Source organism: Papio anubis, chromosome 5 (assembly GCF_008728515.1).
Source record: "Papio anubis isolate 15944 chromosome 5, Panubis1.0, whole genome shotgun sequence".
NCBI lineage: Eukaryota > Metazoa > Chordata > Mammalia > Primates > Cercopithecidae > Papio > Papio anubis.
The window spans coordinates 87597411-87614225 of record NC_044980.1 but is presented as its reverse complement, the minus strand read 5'-3'; the positions used below and the strand labels follow the sequence as shown (position 1 = coordinate 87614225).

Sequence of the window (16815 nt, the reverse complement as noted above, 5' to 3'; positions counted from 1 at the left end):
AATTCACACATAACAATCTTAACCTTAAATGTAAATGGGCTACATGCTCCAATTAAAAGACACAGACTGGCAAATGGGATAAAGAGTCAAGACCCATAAGTGTGCTGTACTCAGGAGCCCCATCTCACGTGCAGAAACACACATAGGCCCAAAATAAAGGGATGGAGGAAGATCTACCAAGTAAATGGAAAACAAAAAAAAAGCAGGAGGTACAATCCTAGTCTCTGATAAAACAGACTTTAAACCAACAAAGATCAAAAGTGACAAACAAGGCCATTACATAACGGTAAAGGGATCAATTCAACAAGAAGTGCTAACTATCCTAAATATATATGCACCCAACACAGGAAAACCCAGATTCACAAAGCAAGTCCTCAGAAACCTACAAAGAGACTTAGACTCCCAGACATTAATAATGGGAGACTTTAACACCCCACTGTCAACATTAGACAGATCAACAAGACAGAAAGTTAACAAGGATATCTAGGAATTGAACTCGACTCTGCACCAAGCAGACCTAATAGACATCTACGGAACTCTCCACTCCAAATCAACAGAATATACATTCTTCTCAGCACCACATCGCACTTATTCCAAAATTGACCACATAGTTGGAAGTAAATTACTCCTCAACAAATGTAAAAGAACAGAAATTATAACAAACTGTCTCTCAGACCACAGTGCAATCAAACTAGAATTCAGGATTACGAAACTCAATCAAAACCGCTCAACTACATGGAAACTGAACAACCTGCTCCTGAATGACTACTGGGTACATAACGAAATTAAGGCAGAAATAAAGATGTTCTTTGAAACCAATGGGAACAAAGACACAACATACCAGAATCTCTGGGACACATTTAAAGCAGTGTGTAGAGGGAAATTTATAGCACTAAATGCCCACAAGAGAAAGCAGGAAAGATCTAAAATTGACACCCTAACATCACAATTAAAAGAACTAGAGAAGCAAAAGCAAACACATTCAAAAGCTAACAGAAGGTAAGAAATACCTAAGATCAGAGCAGAACCAAAGGAGATAAAGACACAAAAAACCCTTCAAAAAATCAATGAATCCAGGAGCTGGTTTTTTGAAAAGATCAACAAAATTGATAGACCACTAGCAAGACTAATAAAGAAGAAAAGAGAGAAGAATCAAATAGATGCAATAAAAAATGATAAAGGGGATATCACCACTGATCCCACAGAAATACAAACTACCATCATAGAATACTATAAACACCTCTACAATAATAAACTAGAAAATCTAGAAGAAATGGATAAATTCCTGGACACATACATCCTCCCAAGACTAAATCAGGAAAAACTTGAATATCTGAATAGACCAATAACAGGCTCTGAAATTGAGGCAATAATTAATAGCCTACCAACCAAAAAGAGTCCAGGACCAGACAGATTTGCAGCCAAATTGTACCAGAGGTACAAAGAGGAGCTGGTACCATTCCTTCTGAAACTATTCCAATCAATAGAAAAAGAGAGAATCCTCCCTAACTCATTTTATGAGGCCAGCATCATCCTGATACCAAAACCTGGCAGAGACACACACAAAAAAGAAAATTTTAGACCAGTATCCCTGATGAACATCGATGCAAAAATCCTCAATAAAATACTGGCAAACCGGATTCAGCAGCACATCAAAAAGCTTATCCACCATGATCAAGTGGGCTTCATCCCTGGGATGCAAGGCTGGTTCAACACTCGCAAATCAATAAACATAATCCAGCATATAAACAGAACCAAAGACAAGAACCACATGATTATCTCAATAGATGCAGAAAAGGCTTTTGACAAAATTCAACAGCCCTTCATGCTAAAAACGCTCAATAAATTCGGTATTGATGGAACGTACCTCAAAATAATAAGAGCTATTTATGACAAACCCACAGCCAATATCATACTGAATGGGCAAAAACTGGAAAAATTCCCTTTGAAAACTGGCACAAGACAGGGATGCCCTCTCTCACCACTCCTATTTAACATAGTGTTGGAAGTTCTGTCTAGGGCAATCAGGCAAGAGAAAGAAATCAAGGGTATTCAGTTAGGAAAAGAAGAAGTCAAACTGTCCCTCTTTGCAGATGACATGATTGTATATTCAGAAAACCCCATTGTCTCAGCCCCAAATCTCCTTAAGCTGATAAGCAACTTCAGCAAAGTCTCAGGATACAAAATTAATGTGCAAAAATCACAAGCATTCTTATACACCAGTAACAGACAAACAGAGAGCCAAATCATGAATGAACTTCCATTCACAATCGCTTCAAAGAGAATAAAATATCTAGGAACCCAACTGACAAGGGATGTAAAGGACCTCTTCAAGGAGAACTACAAACCACTGCTCAGTGAAATAAAAGAGGACACAAACAAATGGAAGAACATACCATGCTCATGGATAGGAAGAATCAATATCGTGAAAATGGCCATACTGCCCAAGGTTATTTATAGATTCAATGCCATCCCCATCAAGCTACCAATGAGTTTCTTCACAGAATTGGAAAAAACTGCTTTAAAGTTCATATGGAACCAAAAAAGAGCCCGCATCTCCAAGACAATCCTAAGTCAAAAGAACAAAGCTGGAGGCATCACGCTACCTGACTTCAAACTATACTACAAGGCTACAGTAACCAAAACAGCATGGTACTGGTACCAAAACAGAGATATAGACCAATGGAACAGAACAGAGTCCTCAGAAATAATACCACACATCTACAGCCATCTGATCTTTGACAAACCTGAGAGAAACAAGAAATGGGGAAAGGATTCCCTATTTAATAAATGGTGCTGGGAAAATTGGCTAGCCATAAGTAGAAAGCTGAAACTGGATCCTTTCCTTACTCCTTATACGAAAATTAATTCAAGATGGATTAGAGACTTAAATGTTAGACCTAATACCATAAAAATCCTAGAGGAAAACCTAGGTAGTACCATTCAGGACATAGGCATGGGCAAAGACTTCATGTCTAAAACACCAAAAGCAACGGCAGCAAAAGCCAAAATTGACAAATGGGATCTCATTAAACTAAAGAGCTTCTGCACAGCAAAAGAAACTACCATCAGAGTGAACAGGCAACCTACAGAATGGGAGAAAATTTTTGCAATCTACTCATCTGACAAAGGGCTAATATCCAGAAGCTACAAAGAACTCAAACAAATTTACAAGAAAAAAACAAACAACCCCATCAAAAAGTGGGCAAAGGATATGAACAGACATTTCTCAAAAGAAGACATTCATACAGCCAACAGACACATGAAAAAATGCTCATCATCACTGGCCATCAGAGAAATGCAAATCAAAACCACAATGAGATACCATCTCACACCAGTTAGAATGGCGATCATTAAAAAGTCAGGAAACAACAGGTGCTGGAGAGGCTGTGGAGAAATAGGAATACTTTTACACTGTTGGTGGGATTGTAAACTAGTTCAACCATTATGGAAAACAATATGGTGATTCCTCAAAGATGTAGAACTAGATGTACCATATGACCCAGCCATCCCATTACTGGGTATATACCCAAAGGATTATAAATCATGCTGCTATAAAGACACATGCACACATATGTTTATTGCGGCACTATTCACAATAGCAAAGACTTGGAATCAACCCAAATGTCCATCAGTGACAGACTGGATTAAGGGAAAATGTGGCACATATACACTATGGAATACTATGCAGCCATAAAAAAGGATGAGTTTGTGTCCTTTGTAGGGACATGGATGCAGCTGGAAACCATCATTCTTAGCAAACTATCACAAGAACAGAAAACCAAACACCGCATGTTCTCACTCATAGATGGGAACTGAACAATGAGATCACTTGGACTCGGGAAGGGGAACATCACACACCGAGGCCTATCATGGGGAGGGGGGAGGGGGGAGGGATTGCATTGGAAGTTATACCTGATGTAAATGACGAGTTGATGGGTGCTGATGAGTTGATGGGTGCAGCACAGCAACATGGCACAAATATACATATGTAACAAACCTGCACATTATGCACATGTACCCTAGAACTTAAAGTATAATAATAATAATAAAAAATCCCCCATAAAAAACTGATAATTATGTTGCTTGAAATATATAATTTGGAGTATTTTACTCTAAGATTTTGCTTTGCTAATATTTCCTAAAACAATCAAGCTTCTAAATTACAAAATGGTACTCTGAAATATCATGAGACTTTTAATCAAATAATAAAATATCTTTTAAAATATTACAAATTAATTTGTGTGTGCATAATAATTTCTATATTAGTATAATTAACAAGATTCCATGAATATATGGTTTCTAATTTAAAGTGACAAGAATTCTATTGGAGATTAAGAACTAGGTCAATCAATTGATTAGTAAATTCAGTCACTTTATCCTTATGGTATTTGAAGTAGCTAGTAAAATTCAGTACAAGACAATACGACAGCAACCATGTAGTCTAATAGTCTTTGTTTAAAATGATGGGTTTTTGAGCAGGTTGGGTAAATACACTGCTGTACTCCATAAGAACCAGAACTAAAAGTAGTACAATGTGATACCTTTGATAACTCCAAGTTTCTTTAAAACATTATGTTATACATACCAGAAGATGGACATAATTATTTTTGATAAGTAATTGTAGGATTCATTTGTAAGAGAACATGGTTAAATATTCATAACTATAATTGTACTTCCTGTAGTTAGTGGCTATCTCAACATAGTCAAAAGGTTTATCTCAATTGATTTTACAATCTATTCTCCATAACTCTATCAGTAGGAGACCATTTCTCTTACAGGACCATGCCTGTGAGTTTCAAAGATTACATGAGAGTAACTCTCAGCTTTGTTAGATATTATCCTTTGCACGTAGCTGCTTTGTCTGACAAGCACTTAGACTATAAAGTTTAAGGGAAGTGCCATGTTTTCTGTTCTAATTGATCACTGATTGGCCAAACACTGTTTACTGGACTGTTTATGTAAAAAGCACTGTGCCAGCTTAAGGAGGAATATAAAAATCTACAGTACAGCCTTGCCTACCTAGCTGGAAAGGCAAGTTAAATGCATGTGTACCAAGATGTCCTGGTTGATCCAACCTGAGAGTGGACAGAACAATTCTTCCCAATACTACACTATTTGGCTTTAGGGTTTAATTTGCATGAGTATTTGTATTGGAAGAGCAGGGGACCGAAAGCTATGGCTGGGTACAAAATCTAGATCTACTCAGTATTTATCAGATATGTGTATCAGTGGGTAAGTAATAATTATCTTCAATGCCAATGTCCTTATGTTTAACATGAGAGTAACAATAGTATATCTTTTATAAGATTATAGAGAGAATCGAATTAGATAACACATATAAAATGCTTAGCATAGTGCCTGATAACTAATAAGTGAACAGCAAATGTTGGTTACTTGAGGAAGTAGATTCCCTAGTGTGAGTTTTCTCTTTAGGAGAGTGGTTAAGCCTGAAGCTAAATAAATTGTTTTCGGATAAACTTTGTGAGATTTGAGTTCCAAACAGTACGGCTTGGGAGCTAAGGAAATAAAATCAGATTCCGGGCTTGGGAGGGAGCAAGCTTTGCCTTTCTGCTTGGAATACAGTGAGGCCTGAGGAGTTGTGATGACCTTTGGCACCACATGGCTTTAGAGTTTGGAGAGCACCAGGAGAGAAGCAATATTCTTACAAGAGACACTGCTCCTAAGTGCCTTTTGGGAACCAAACATCAAGGTGGATGGGAGAGAATACGGGGCACAGGTCCTGAGCAGATGTGAGATAACAAAAATTACCAGAAATGACTGGAGCTATTTACACAAGGAAAGGCTATGAACTTCATTTGTATACTAACAGGCTGGTAGGGCCTAATGACATTAGCCTCATTCATATATAAACACAATAAAAATACAAGGCAGTGCATGCTAAGGGCAAATAAAGTAGCCAAGATGAAAGTTCAGTATGAAGTTCAGGGGAGGAAGAGATCAGTGTAAGATGGAGCATTCAAAGCTCTGAAACATCAGCTGGCCTTTGCAGACTGGTGGAAGCTAAGTAGTTTATGGCAGGTCTTTAAGTAGGAAAGACAGGTGAGCCAAGGTGTGGAGTGAACGCATGCTTGGGGCTTTGGGGACAACAACTGTTACAGGAGTAAGTGGGTGGTGTGTGCAAGGAAATAGTGGGGAAAAGGTTAGAAAACTATTCTGGATCATATTTGAATGATGAAGAGACTTGGGTCCTGCAGGTGATAGGGAATTAGAGAAGAAAGATTTTGATTTGGGAAACCTACAATGAAACTAGTAATTGATAAAGTAATCAGGCTTCGCTTGTGGTACGGAATAGGAGAGATGCACAGGAGTATGAGAAAATGGTGAAAAGCTCTTCCTAGATGAATTGGGACTACAATGAGATGTAATATTATACTGACATAACATTACTTACCATTTTCTTAAAAAGCATTTACAGGGGAAAAAAAGAAACTAATTAAGAGAAGCATGGTCTTATATTACTCCTCAATTTCCATTCAGAATTTTCTGGTGATTACTACTCTATGCTCCAACGGATATAGCTGTAGGCCACAGCTTGCTTGTTTGTAAGTTGCACAAGCACTCTTCATGATACACTGAAATTCCCAGTGTTAATCTAATACTCTTTCTCTCTCTCTCTCTCTCTAGGTCTAATTCAGATTGTGCTTTGGAAATATAACTGCACTCCTACAATTTTTTTAGGCATTTCAAACCCTGCATATTGATACATTTCTATATAATGGTAGTTGCGATAGAACAGTGTCATATAAAAATATAATTTTCTCTCATTCAAAGTCCTTGAAATAAATTCTTTCAAATAGGTTGGTAAAGCGATTTAATGCTTTTGTTTGCTGCTAACCCAACTGAATGTTGATACATGCCACTGGTTTACATCCTTCTTCTAATGTTTGCCTAGGAAAAAAACTGTTATTCAACTCGAGTAATGACTAGGTTTTTCGAGGACATTTTTATAACTACCCATACTCACTTGAGCTCTTCAGCAAGATTCTCAGTAAAAGTCCATCATGATGCAGAAGGGTTTCCAGAAGCAAGTTCCAGTTACAACCTGGCTGGGATAAGAGCAGTTTCAATTGACCCTCAGCTTTCAGTCCTCCAGTTGATGGAGTCCTTTCAAAATGCAAGATAAAGATAGAGTAATGAAGTTAATTTATCTATGAAATTAATAGCCTTAAAGTACAGATGTAATGCTAGCTCCTTTAAATGTCAATTCCTCCCAGATTACTCTGAAAATGCTTTCATGCTTACTTACTTTAGGGTTGCCTGGGGAAGGAATTACATTTAATCTCAACTAGCTAAAAGCAAATTAACATTTGGTACCCTGCCAAATTTAAAACTGATACAAAATACCCATGCCTATATTTCATGGAACTATGTCTGTTTTTGTTTCGTGGAGGGAAGAAAAACTATTTATGCATTTTTTGGAATGCATTCATTTGTTTATTCACCTAATATATGAATGCCTACTATGTGCTATTAACTCCTTTCATTATTAATTGAGAGAAGTTCTGATGGGTTTCGCTAGTTTGTAATTTGCTATATACTGAGCTCTATACTGTGATTGCAGATGAAAAAAATTCAAAGCTTCTGTCAAGGATCAACTGTAATCTAATTATTTAATATGTAAAGCCTTACATCAACATTCAATTATCAGAACTACTGCTGTTACACTGTTACCTACTTGCGTAATCATTTCATCAAAGGGAAAGAATTCCAAGGCAGATATGCTTCTGCTTGAAAAATTATCATCAGTGTTGAACAGAAAATAGAAATCAGATCTCTCACATCACCACTTTCATTTACCAGTGAATCAGCAGGAGAGCAAAGGAACTGATAACATTATTTGCTTTTCCCTTCTAAAATCTAGAAATCTAAAATTTAGATTGGCTAACAGTCAAAAAATGGGAAATCAACTTACAAGGAGAACAACAACAAAAAAGGCAGGAAATAGTTAAACTCAATCTGGTGACAGCCTTAAGGACATGGGAATAGGGCGGCATGGGGAAGGGAAGGTGGACTGAGCAATCTAGAGGTGAGAATGGGAGCATCATATGCTTCAGGGTGGAAAGTAATTCAGAGCAAAGGGTATCACTGAGAGAGGCAATTGGCAGCACTATCATTAGCAGATGCAATTTACTGTGTTTTAAGCCATCCAGTTATCAACACAGTCTAGACCAGTGGTTTTCAAAGCTTGGGCTCCAAACAAGCAGCATCAACATCACCTGAGAACTTGTTTAAAATCCTAATTCTCCAGCCTCATCTCATCAGAAATTCTGGGGTGGGGAGTGGAGGCGGGGAGCAGGGGACAGGGCAGAAATCTGTGTTTCGACAATCTTTCTCCAGGAGATTCTGTTGCATGCATGGTAAGGCTTGATGCATGTAGGCAGTGCTTTCTGAAGCACAGGCAGTAGGGTTAGGACCAGTTAGCATCCTCTTTCCTGCCTCTGCCTTTGCGCAGGTCCACCTTGGCTGCACCCACAATGGGCTAAATGTTTGTGCTCCCCCTCCTCAAAATTCATATGTTGAAACTCTAATCCCAATGTATCCGGTGTTGGGGGCTTTGGGAGATAACTGGGTTCATAAAAGTGGAGACCCCATGAATGGGATTACAGTCCTTCTAAAAGAGGCTAGAGAATTAGCCTGACCTCTTTCTGCATAAGGATACAAGAAGTTCACTCTGGGAAACCTGGAAGAAGGCCTTCACTAGTATGCAACTGCAACTGTGCTGTATCTCATCTTAGACTTTCACCCTCCAGAACCACGAGAAATAAATGTGTGTTAAGCCACCCAGTCTATGGTATATTTGTTATAGCAGCCAGAGCTAAGATACCATCCGTGCAATAATTCCCTATAACCTTTTATCTTTATCTTAATCCTACTCTTCCTTTAATTTGCCACAAAAAATTCACTATCCCAGTGAAGTCTTCACTAGAAATTTATCTTCACAGTGGCAAGCTTACACATTTTAGCACTTTATTATTTCATCAACTAAAGTTTTATCTGTTCAATTCACCCAGATTCAAACTTTGTGAAGACACTTGCTTTATATCCAAAAGCTTCTACTAGTGAACTAAGCACATTTAAAGGCTTTCTAAATGTTAAGTGATTGATTTTTCTGCTCATAAATGAGTAGGCAAACTTATAGAAAAAAAAATGATGAGGACGCATTGCCAAAAGGCTGGCTGAAACAAAAGTGAGAAGATTCAAAGACACAAAATGAAAAAGTCCCGGATCACCTCCCCCTTGGCTTGGAATGGTGTTTGGAACATCTCATAACCTTATGATACACAAAACCTATCAGCTTGTGCTTAAACTTTGGGCCAACTCAGGTTTCCCATGTAAAACTCTGATAACATGTCTCAAATTGGAATAACTCCTTAGGCAATTGGTGGGGCACTGTTAGCTAGGAAACCTCCCTCCTTGGGTGAGTGGTAAAGAGAGAAGAAGGGTGTTACTAAACTCAAGGGCCAGAGGAATCAAGTCTCTCAGTTCTGAACATCCCAGGAGTTCTGAATTATTTTGCAGATTAGTCTGGGTCTGACTTCTGCAGTAGTTCCAAATGTGGTGCCAAAGGAAGAATTCACTAGCTGAGCCTTTGGACTAAAAATCTAAAACAGATCCTCACAATGGCTGTCCCTAGTTCCATCCTAAACCCTAAACACTGACTTCTAGATGCTCCTTTGGGGTTCAATGGATGAAAAATGCTACTTGGTAGTAAGTTGTATATTAACATTGATTTGGGTTTTGAACATTTCCTACCTGTATATTATGCTTGAGTTGAGTGCTAACTTAAGGCATTTAATGAACTGAAAGATCCCATTTGGCTGGAGTGTAGAAAGGAAAGGGAATCTTTGAGAGCTAGTCTGAAGGAGGAGCCGAGAGCTAGATTGTGGAGGGCCTTAATATCCCAAGGTGTGGATTTTAGGCCCATTGGAAAGTTTAAGGCAGAGGAGTTTCCTGATCTGGTTGCAGTGTGGTGAATGGATTGGACATGGTTAGTGTTTTCCTTAGCCCTTCAGTCATGGAATAAAATCATTTGAATGTCACTTTATACCACTGTATCTGAATACCTGGTTATAAATAAAATCTCTCATTTACCAGATGGAAAGCTGTTTGTTGACATGTACCTCAATTCTTGGATCTTTCAACTTATCACAGATTTTTAAATGTACAGTAGAATGACTCACTATGAGGAAAAATAAAATAGTACAAACATTCTTCAATCACCAAGCTCTGAGTAATAAATGCATTGAGGAATCTGTGTTGGGCATATGGAGAAGCATATGTTCCCTCAGCCTTTGAGCTGGTGGAGCTGTGAAAGTGAGATTAGCCTTACAAAAAATGACAGAAAGGGAAATTTTATATATATATACACACACACACACACACACATACACACACACACGTATGTATGTATCAAATATGTACATGTTGAATTCTACCGTAATACAAAGAGGGGAAAATGTTATAAATCCCATAGAACTCATAAATCTTGTATTAGGAGACAGGATGAATTTATGATGGGGTTGTACTCAGCTGATACTCCAATAAGTGCTGTATTTCTGGGGCACAAACTGGCCTAAAGAATTTTTAAATTCCAAGTAGTAATGGGGTCCAAGCATTACTGGTTTATGAAACTATCAAACTATTTTTATAAAATCATTGTGAAAAATCTTAGCTACATTCAGGTATGTTTATGAAAATTCATCAATTAGTTCCCAAACTTTCTTCAAGTTTTTGGTATGTACTCATGCTGCAATAGAATGTTTAAACAAAATCTTAGCTGTATCAGTCATACTGTCCTAATTTCCAACTTGATGTGAGGTAAGGCTCAGGCCAAGAGAAGGCTCTGCAGTAGGTTCAGACTAGGATATGAGTAGCCTTATTGCTCAGGCCACATGACCATGGGGTACATTGTTCCTACCATTTATATATCATGCAGAAGCTGCAAGACTAGCAGAAAATTGGAATGAACTCCAAAATTCATAGCTTGGGAATGACATTCAGTGGTGCTAGAACACTGTCCCTCAAGACTTGATACTTACTTTTAGCCAACAGCCATTGTATGGTACTGTGGCCTCAACAGACAAACTACATAGGTCTGAGAGACAAGGGGTGAAAGTAGGAGCAGCCCCTCCCACCAAAGATTCTGATAATCCACTTGACAAATTTGTGCATCTTATCTCAATAACTATAAGCTCTGGAGGAGCAGAGGTTCTGGTTTCCATGGTGGGGTGGGATGGGGTATACACACCTCTACAAGGGGACCATTTAGGATCCCACTAAACCTAAAGTTATAGCTGCCATCTGGTCATTTTTGGCTCCCCATGCCAGCAGTCTATCAGGCAAAGAAAGGAATTACTATGCTGGTCAGGGTGATTAACCCTATTTATCATGAGGAGCTGGGCTTGCTACTGCATAAAGGGAGTAGGGAGGTGTATCTGTAACTCTAGAGATTCACCAGGGCATCTCTCAATGCTTTCATGACTGACAACTATCACATTCAGAAGACTTCAGTAACCAAGTCTAATAAGGGAATGGTAACCAGGAGTTCAGCACCTCAAGGATGAAGGTCTCAGTGACCCCACTGGGCAAATAACATAAATCAGCAGAGATGATGGCCAATGATGAGGGGAAGATGGAATAGGTGGTAAAGAATCTAATAATAAATATCACCTGCAGATTCAGAAATATCTGCAGCAGGGGGTACTGTATCCTGTCCTACTAAGTCCATTGTCATCAAGCTTAAATACATAAATAAATTGTAACCAGCAATGAACCTGAAGAATCAATGATAGAATTCAGGGAACCTAACATAGGGAATAAGTAGATCTCAGTGGTATAAAGGGTAGGGCCATAGAAGACACTGTCAATGATCCCATGCATTAGTCCATTTTCACACTGCTCTAAAGAACTACCTGAGACTGGGTAATTTATAAAGAGGTTTAATTGACTCACAGTTCCCATGGCTGGGGAGGCCTCAGGAAACTTAAAATCATGGCAAAAGGCGAAGGGAAAGCAAGGTACATCTTACATGGCAGCAGGAGAGAGAGAGCAAGGGCAGAACTGCCAAACACTTTTAAACCATCAGATCTTGTGAGAACTCACTATCACAAGAACAGCATCAGGGAAACTGCCACCATGATCCAATCACCTCTCACCAGGTCCCTCCCTTGACATGTGGGGATTACAATTCAAGATGAGATTTGGGTGGGGACACAGAGCCAAATTATATCACCCCATATCCTCTTGTCCTTATTTATCAGTTCACACTGGCCTGGCTCACCTCCGTTAGAGCCTGGATTTCTTGTACTTTTCAGCAAGACAGGCTGCAAGTGGCAGGAATTAACACTATCAGAGTGACCCTCAACCAATGACTGAGGAGAGTTGGGGTATAAATACCTCAGCATCCTTGCTCCTTTGTTGGGATAACTCTGAAACATGTATTTTATACTGGTTCTCAGAATTTCCCCCCAGAGGTTTAAGTTTAAGTTCTGGTCACTCCTATGGTAGTTAGCTTGATTACACATTTTTTTTTTTTTTTTTTTTTTTTTTGAGATGGAGTCTCACTCTGTTGCCAGGCTGGAGTGCAGTGGCATGATCTCGGCTCACTGCAACCCCCACCTCCCGGGTTCAAGCGATTCTCCTGCCTCAGCCTCCTGAGTAGCTGGGACTATAGGCATGCACCACCACACCCAGCTAATTTTTGTATTTTTAGTAGAGATGGCGTTTCACCATGTTGGCCAGGATGGTCTCGATCTCTTGACCTTGTGATCGGCCCACTTTGGCCTTCCAAAGTGCTGGGATCACAGGTGGGAGACACTGCACCTGGCTGATTACACAAATTTTTATTTGCTCTCTTTCTCTCTTTGTCTCCCCACTCCCCTTCCGGTGTTTCTTCCACTAAGAAAATAAACTACATTCATTTGAATCCTTGTCTCAGGGTTTGCTGCTTGGAGAAATCCAAAATAGGGCATGTATGAGGGCACTTAGTGTTCCTCTCACTTAATTCTTGTTTCAGGAGTATTGAGAAACTAGTCCAAGCTAATAAGCGTGTCTGCTGAACTTTGAATCCAGATCTCTCTGACTTCAAAACCTATGCTCATTCCATTACTCCATGTTTTCTCCCATTCAACCTGATTGATATTTGGTGCCTATGTTATATTTTCCAGCTTTGAGAATGTCTGGCTTTATTCAACCTCCTGACTGACAATACGACATTTTTGACCCAAAATCAAGTTTGTGGTCTCAAACCTTATTCCCAAATTGAAGCCATGTTATTCAAGGTATCTAGAAATTGATTTCAACCAGATGATTCTTGGCATGGGTTACTGGGCCAAGTTTATACCAGAGACCATAAGTTACATGATTCAGAGAACAAAGGCAAGGGCATAACTAAAGAGAAACTGAGGATGAAAGCCCTAATGTGGGGAAACAAAAGGAGAAAGGAAGTCCCCATATTACTGTTGTACTACTCTTGGTTTTCCATAATGTATCCTTCAAACTCTTCTGGGAAAAGAAGTAAAGACAAATATTTAAAGCAATTGTGTCATCTTTCTCCAGGAAGATAATTTTAGTGCCTGAGAAAAAAAGTTGAGAGGAACCCAAAATATTTTCCTCTTCACTTTAACCAAAAGTGTGTAAACTATACACAGTTATAGCACTGAAAATATCTGCATATATTTTAATCTCTATAATGGGTATAGCCAAGTCTCTATGATATTTATATTTAAAGATGATTTAATAACTAGAAATCAGATAGAGTTCACCTGCATATTTATATACAGAATTTGCCTTGATTTTTAAAAGAACTTTGTCCACTAATGTGGATTGACATTTTTAAAGAGTATCATTTTTTTCAAGGTTGGTTGTATCTACACTCCCTGGTGTACAACTGAAATTATATTCCAGCCGTTAGTTTTGGGCTCCCTCCAAGCAATACTAATCTAGCACCTGAATCACCAAGACATTGGACAACACTGAATAATTCAACCATCCTTTTGAGGAGCAGAAGTTACCTCCCTGGAGCCCTTGACTATTATTGGTTCCTGTCTATCAGATATTGATCTGTTAAGGGAAGTTCAGAAAAAGTCTCCCCTAGCATCACATTCCTGACCCAGTGAGAAAGAGGTTCAATATTTCTTCCACTTTATCATACTTGAAGTAAGTCCTTTCAACACGTTTAGATAATTGATAAAACTTGCCACTCTCTGAAATATATAGCTCTTTACTAACAGCAGCTATGAATGATAGTTTAGTATTCACGTGATGAATGCCACTGAGGCACTTGAGCTCATGGAGTCCTCATGACCCTCCCATGAGAATATCTCAGAAGTCAAGGGAAGAAGATGTTTCAAGATGGAGGAAATAGACCATAGGATTGCATGCTGTCTTCAAGAAGATTAGTAAGATTGTTTTGTATTTATGTCTCAACATCCTCACCAAAATATAAACTGTTTCATATATGGGGAAACTGAACTGAAGCACGCCTAGGCTAACTTTCCAAAATCACAGAACTAAACAAGTATGCAAACCAATGTGAAAACCTCTAGCTGTTTCCTATTATCACATTGCTGGCTTCATTTCTATATTCTGAATTATGTAATATAATTATGTAATATATTTAAGCCATGATAGAAAAGATATACACCTTAAGATATCTAGGTCCATAGGCTAAATACTTAGTTCGGTTGACATTTTCACTTTTTAAAATAACTGTTCCATAGACACTGACATCCCTCTGAAAATCTTTTCATACTGCTTGTCCATCCACACTATGGAACAGCCATTTAAGATCTCTGGTGTTTAAATCTCTCATTACTTCTCCGCTAGCTATTGGCGCTATGTCAACGCTTGGCACCTCATCAGAGGACAAGATCTCTAAGCTCTTTTCCTCAGTCCTGCAGAGCAGTTTTTCAGCAGCAGTTGGGAGACCAAAACTCTTTTTGTACTCCTCCCTAGATGTTCTCTCCTAAGGATACTAGAAGTCACCTCCTCATTAAGACAGTGCTTCCCCTGCCTGGGCCTTACCACACAGATCAAATGTTCCTACCATTTATTATAGCATTTATGCAATACAATACTGTAATATAGCACTTAGGGGACACAATACTAGTTAGAATTTTTTATTCATTCATTCAACTAATATTTATTGTTTAACTTGTATATGCTAAACCATGGAGACATAACAGTAAGCAAAAAGCAGAAATTCCTTATTCTTACAGAATTTAGTGGAGGATACATATATAGTTTAAGAGATCATACAAATAAAGATAAAATAACAATTTAAAAAACTCATTGAAAAAAAAGCAAAAATGCTATTAGAAGTTGTAGTAAAAATGAAGTTAACTAGTCTTCGGGGTTGATAAAAGGCTTCCCTGCAGAAGTCACATTTGGGCTGAGAGATGAAGATAAGCTGGCATTACCGATGTGAAGGAGAAAGACATTTTAGTGAAAGGGAAAAGCACGTGCAAAGATCCTGTGGCAGAAAGGAACATGGAATAGAAAGAAAATGTAAAGGGGCAAATGTGTGGAAAGCAGAATTCACAGAGTAGCGGGTATCAGAAGAGGGTTGAGAAGTGGGTAAGAGTCACATCTATGTAGATATTATACGCTATGCTAGTTTTTTATACATACTTAAGGATAATGGTAAATTCATGGAAGGTAAGCCATAAGTATGCCATGATAAAATGTGAGTTTTGAAAATAGATTTGGGTTTGAGAAAACTCTTGCTACAGTTGGAGAATATTAGAAATGGAAGGCAACATATACACAGGAAGAATGCTAGTGGTCACTGGAGTAGTTAAGAGAGAGATGATGGTAGTTGGGACTAAGGTGAAACTGGTACTATGGAGAGTAGATATTAGAAGATAAAATTAATGAGACTTAGTAATGGATTTGGTATGTAGGAGATAAAAAAGGTGTCCAATTGCCTCCTAAGTCTAAGTCTCTGGCTTCTGCAATTGGATGGATGTACTATTAGCTGAGATAGGGAATAGTAGAAGAGGATCTGTTTGGAGGGGAACATCCTAAGTCTAGTTTTGGTCATGGTGAGTTTGAAATGTCTTTATGATTTCCAGGTGTAAATTTCAAGAAGGTAGTCATGTATGGTTGGTACGCATATATTATGGATCTGTAGTCTTAGGAGAGATTAAAATTAATGATATGGATTTGGGGGCACACAAGGAGTGCAAGAAATCATAGAAATGATAACATCATCTAAGAAAAAAGGTTATAGTATAGAATACTAACAACGTTCAATATTTAATTGCCAGGTTAAAGCAGATGAACCTGCAAAGGAAACAGAAAAGCAGCAACAGGAAAGAAAGAAGACAAAAGTGGGTAAATATCTCAGGAGGAAATCAAGAGAATATCTCAAGTTGGAGGGAGTAGACAATGGTATCACATACTGTGGTCAAGTAGGCAAATACAATTGATTTATTCACCAACATGTGATAATATGAGGAAAGGGACTTTGTCTCAAATGTCATTGCCTGCCTCTTCCTTCACCATTGACACCTAGCACAATGCCTTACATGGAGAACATTTTTTTGAATGCATTTACTGAAGGAATGATTAAACACATCTTGCTAAACTAAATAAAAGGAAAGACCCACATAGCATGTAATATGAATATAATGAAACCAAAGATAGCTTAATATGCTTAGGGAGGAAAATATATAGATAAATACGAAACAGGATTACATTGAATAGAAGCATAGTAGAAACAAAAAGCCCAGTGGAAAGAAATATATACAGCTCAAAATGGACTGGCCGTGAATCAAAGCATCATGTTGT

At 38.3% G+C, this 16815-nt stretch overlaps 1 protein-coding gene across 9 annotated transcripts in view; it reads right to left on the bottom strand.

Moving 5' to 3' along the window:
* KIAA0825 (KIAA0825 ortholog) overlaps positions 1 to 16815 on the bottom strand; it is a 239425-nt gene that overhangs the window by 58128 nt on the left and 164482 nt on the right. For all 9 annotated transcript variants that reach the window (XM_031666300.1, XM_031666301.1, XM_031666302.1 and 6 more), the window contains one exon: positions 6989 to 7128. In XM_031666300.1, the coding sequence (XP_031522160.1) occupies positions 6989 to 7128 (140 nt within the window). The remainder of the gene's footprint in view (positions 1 to 6988; positions 7129 to 16815) is intronic.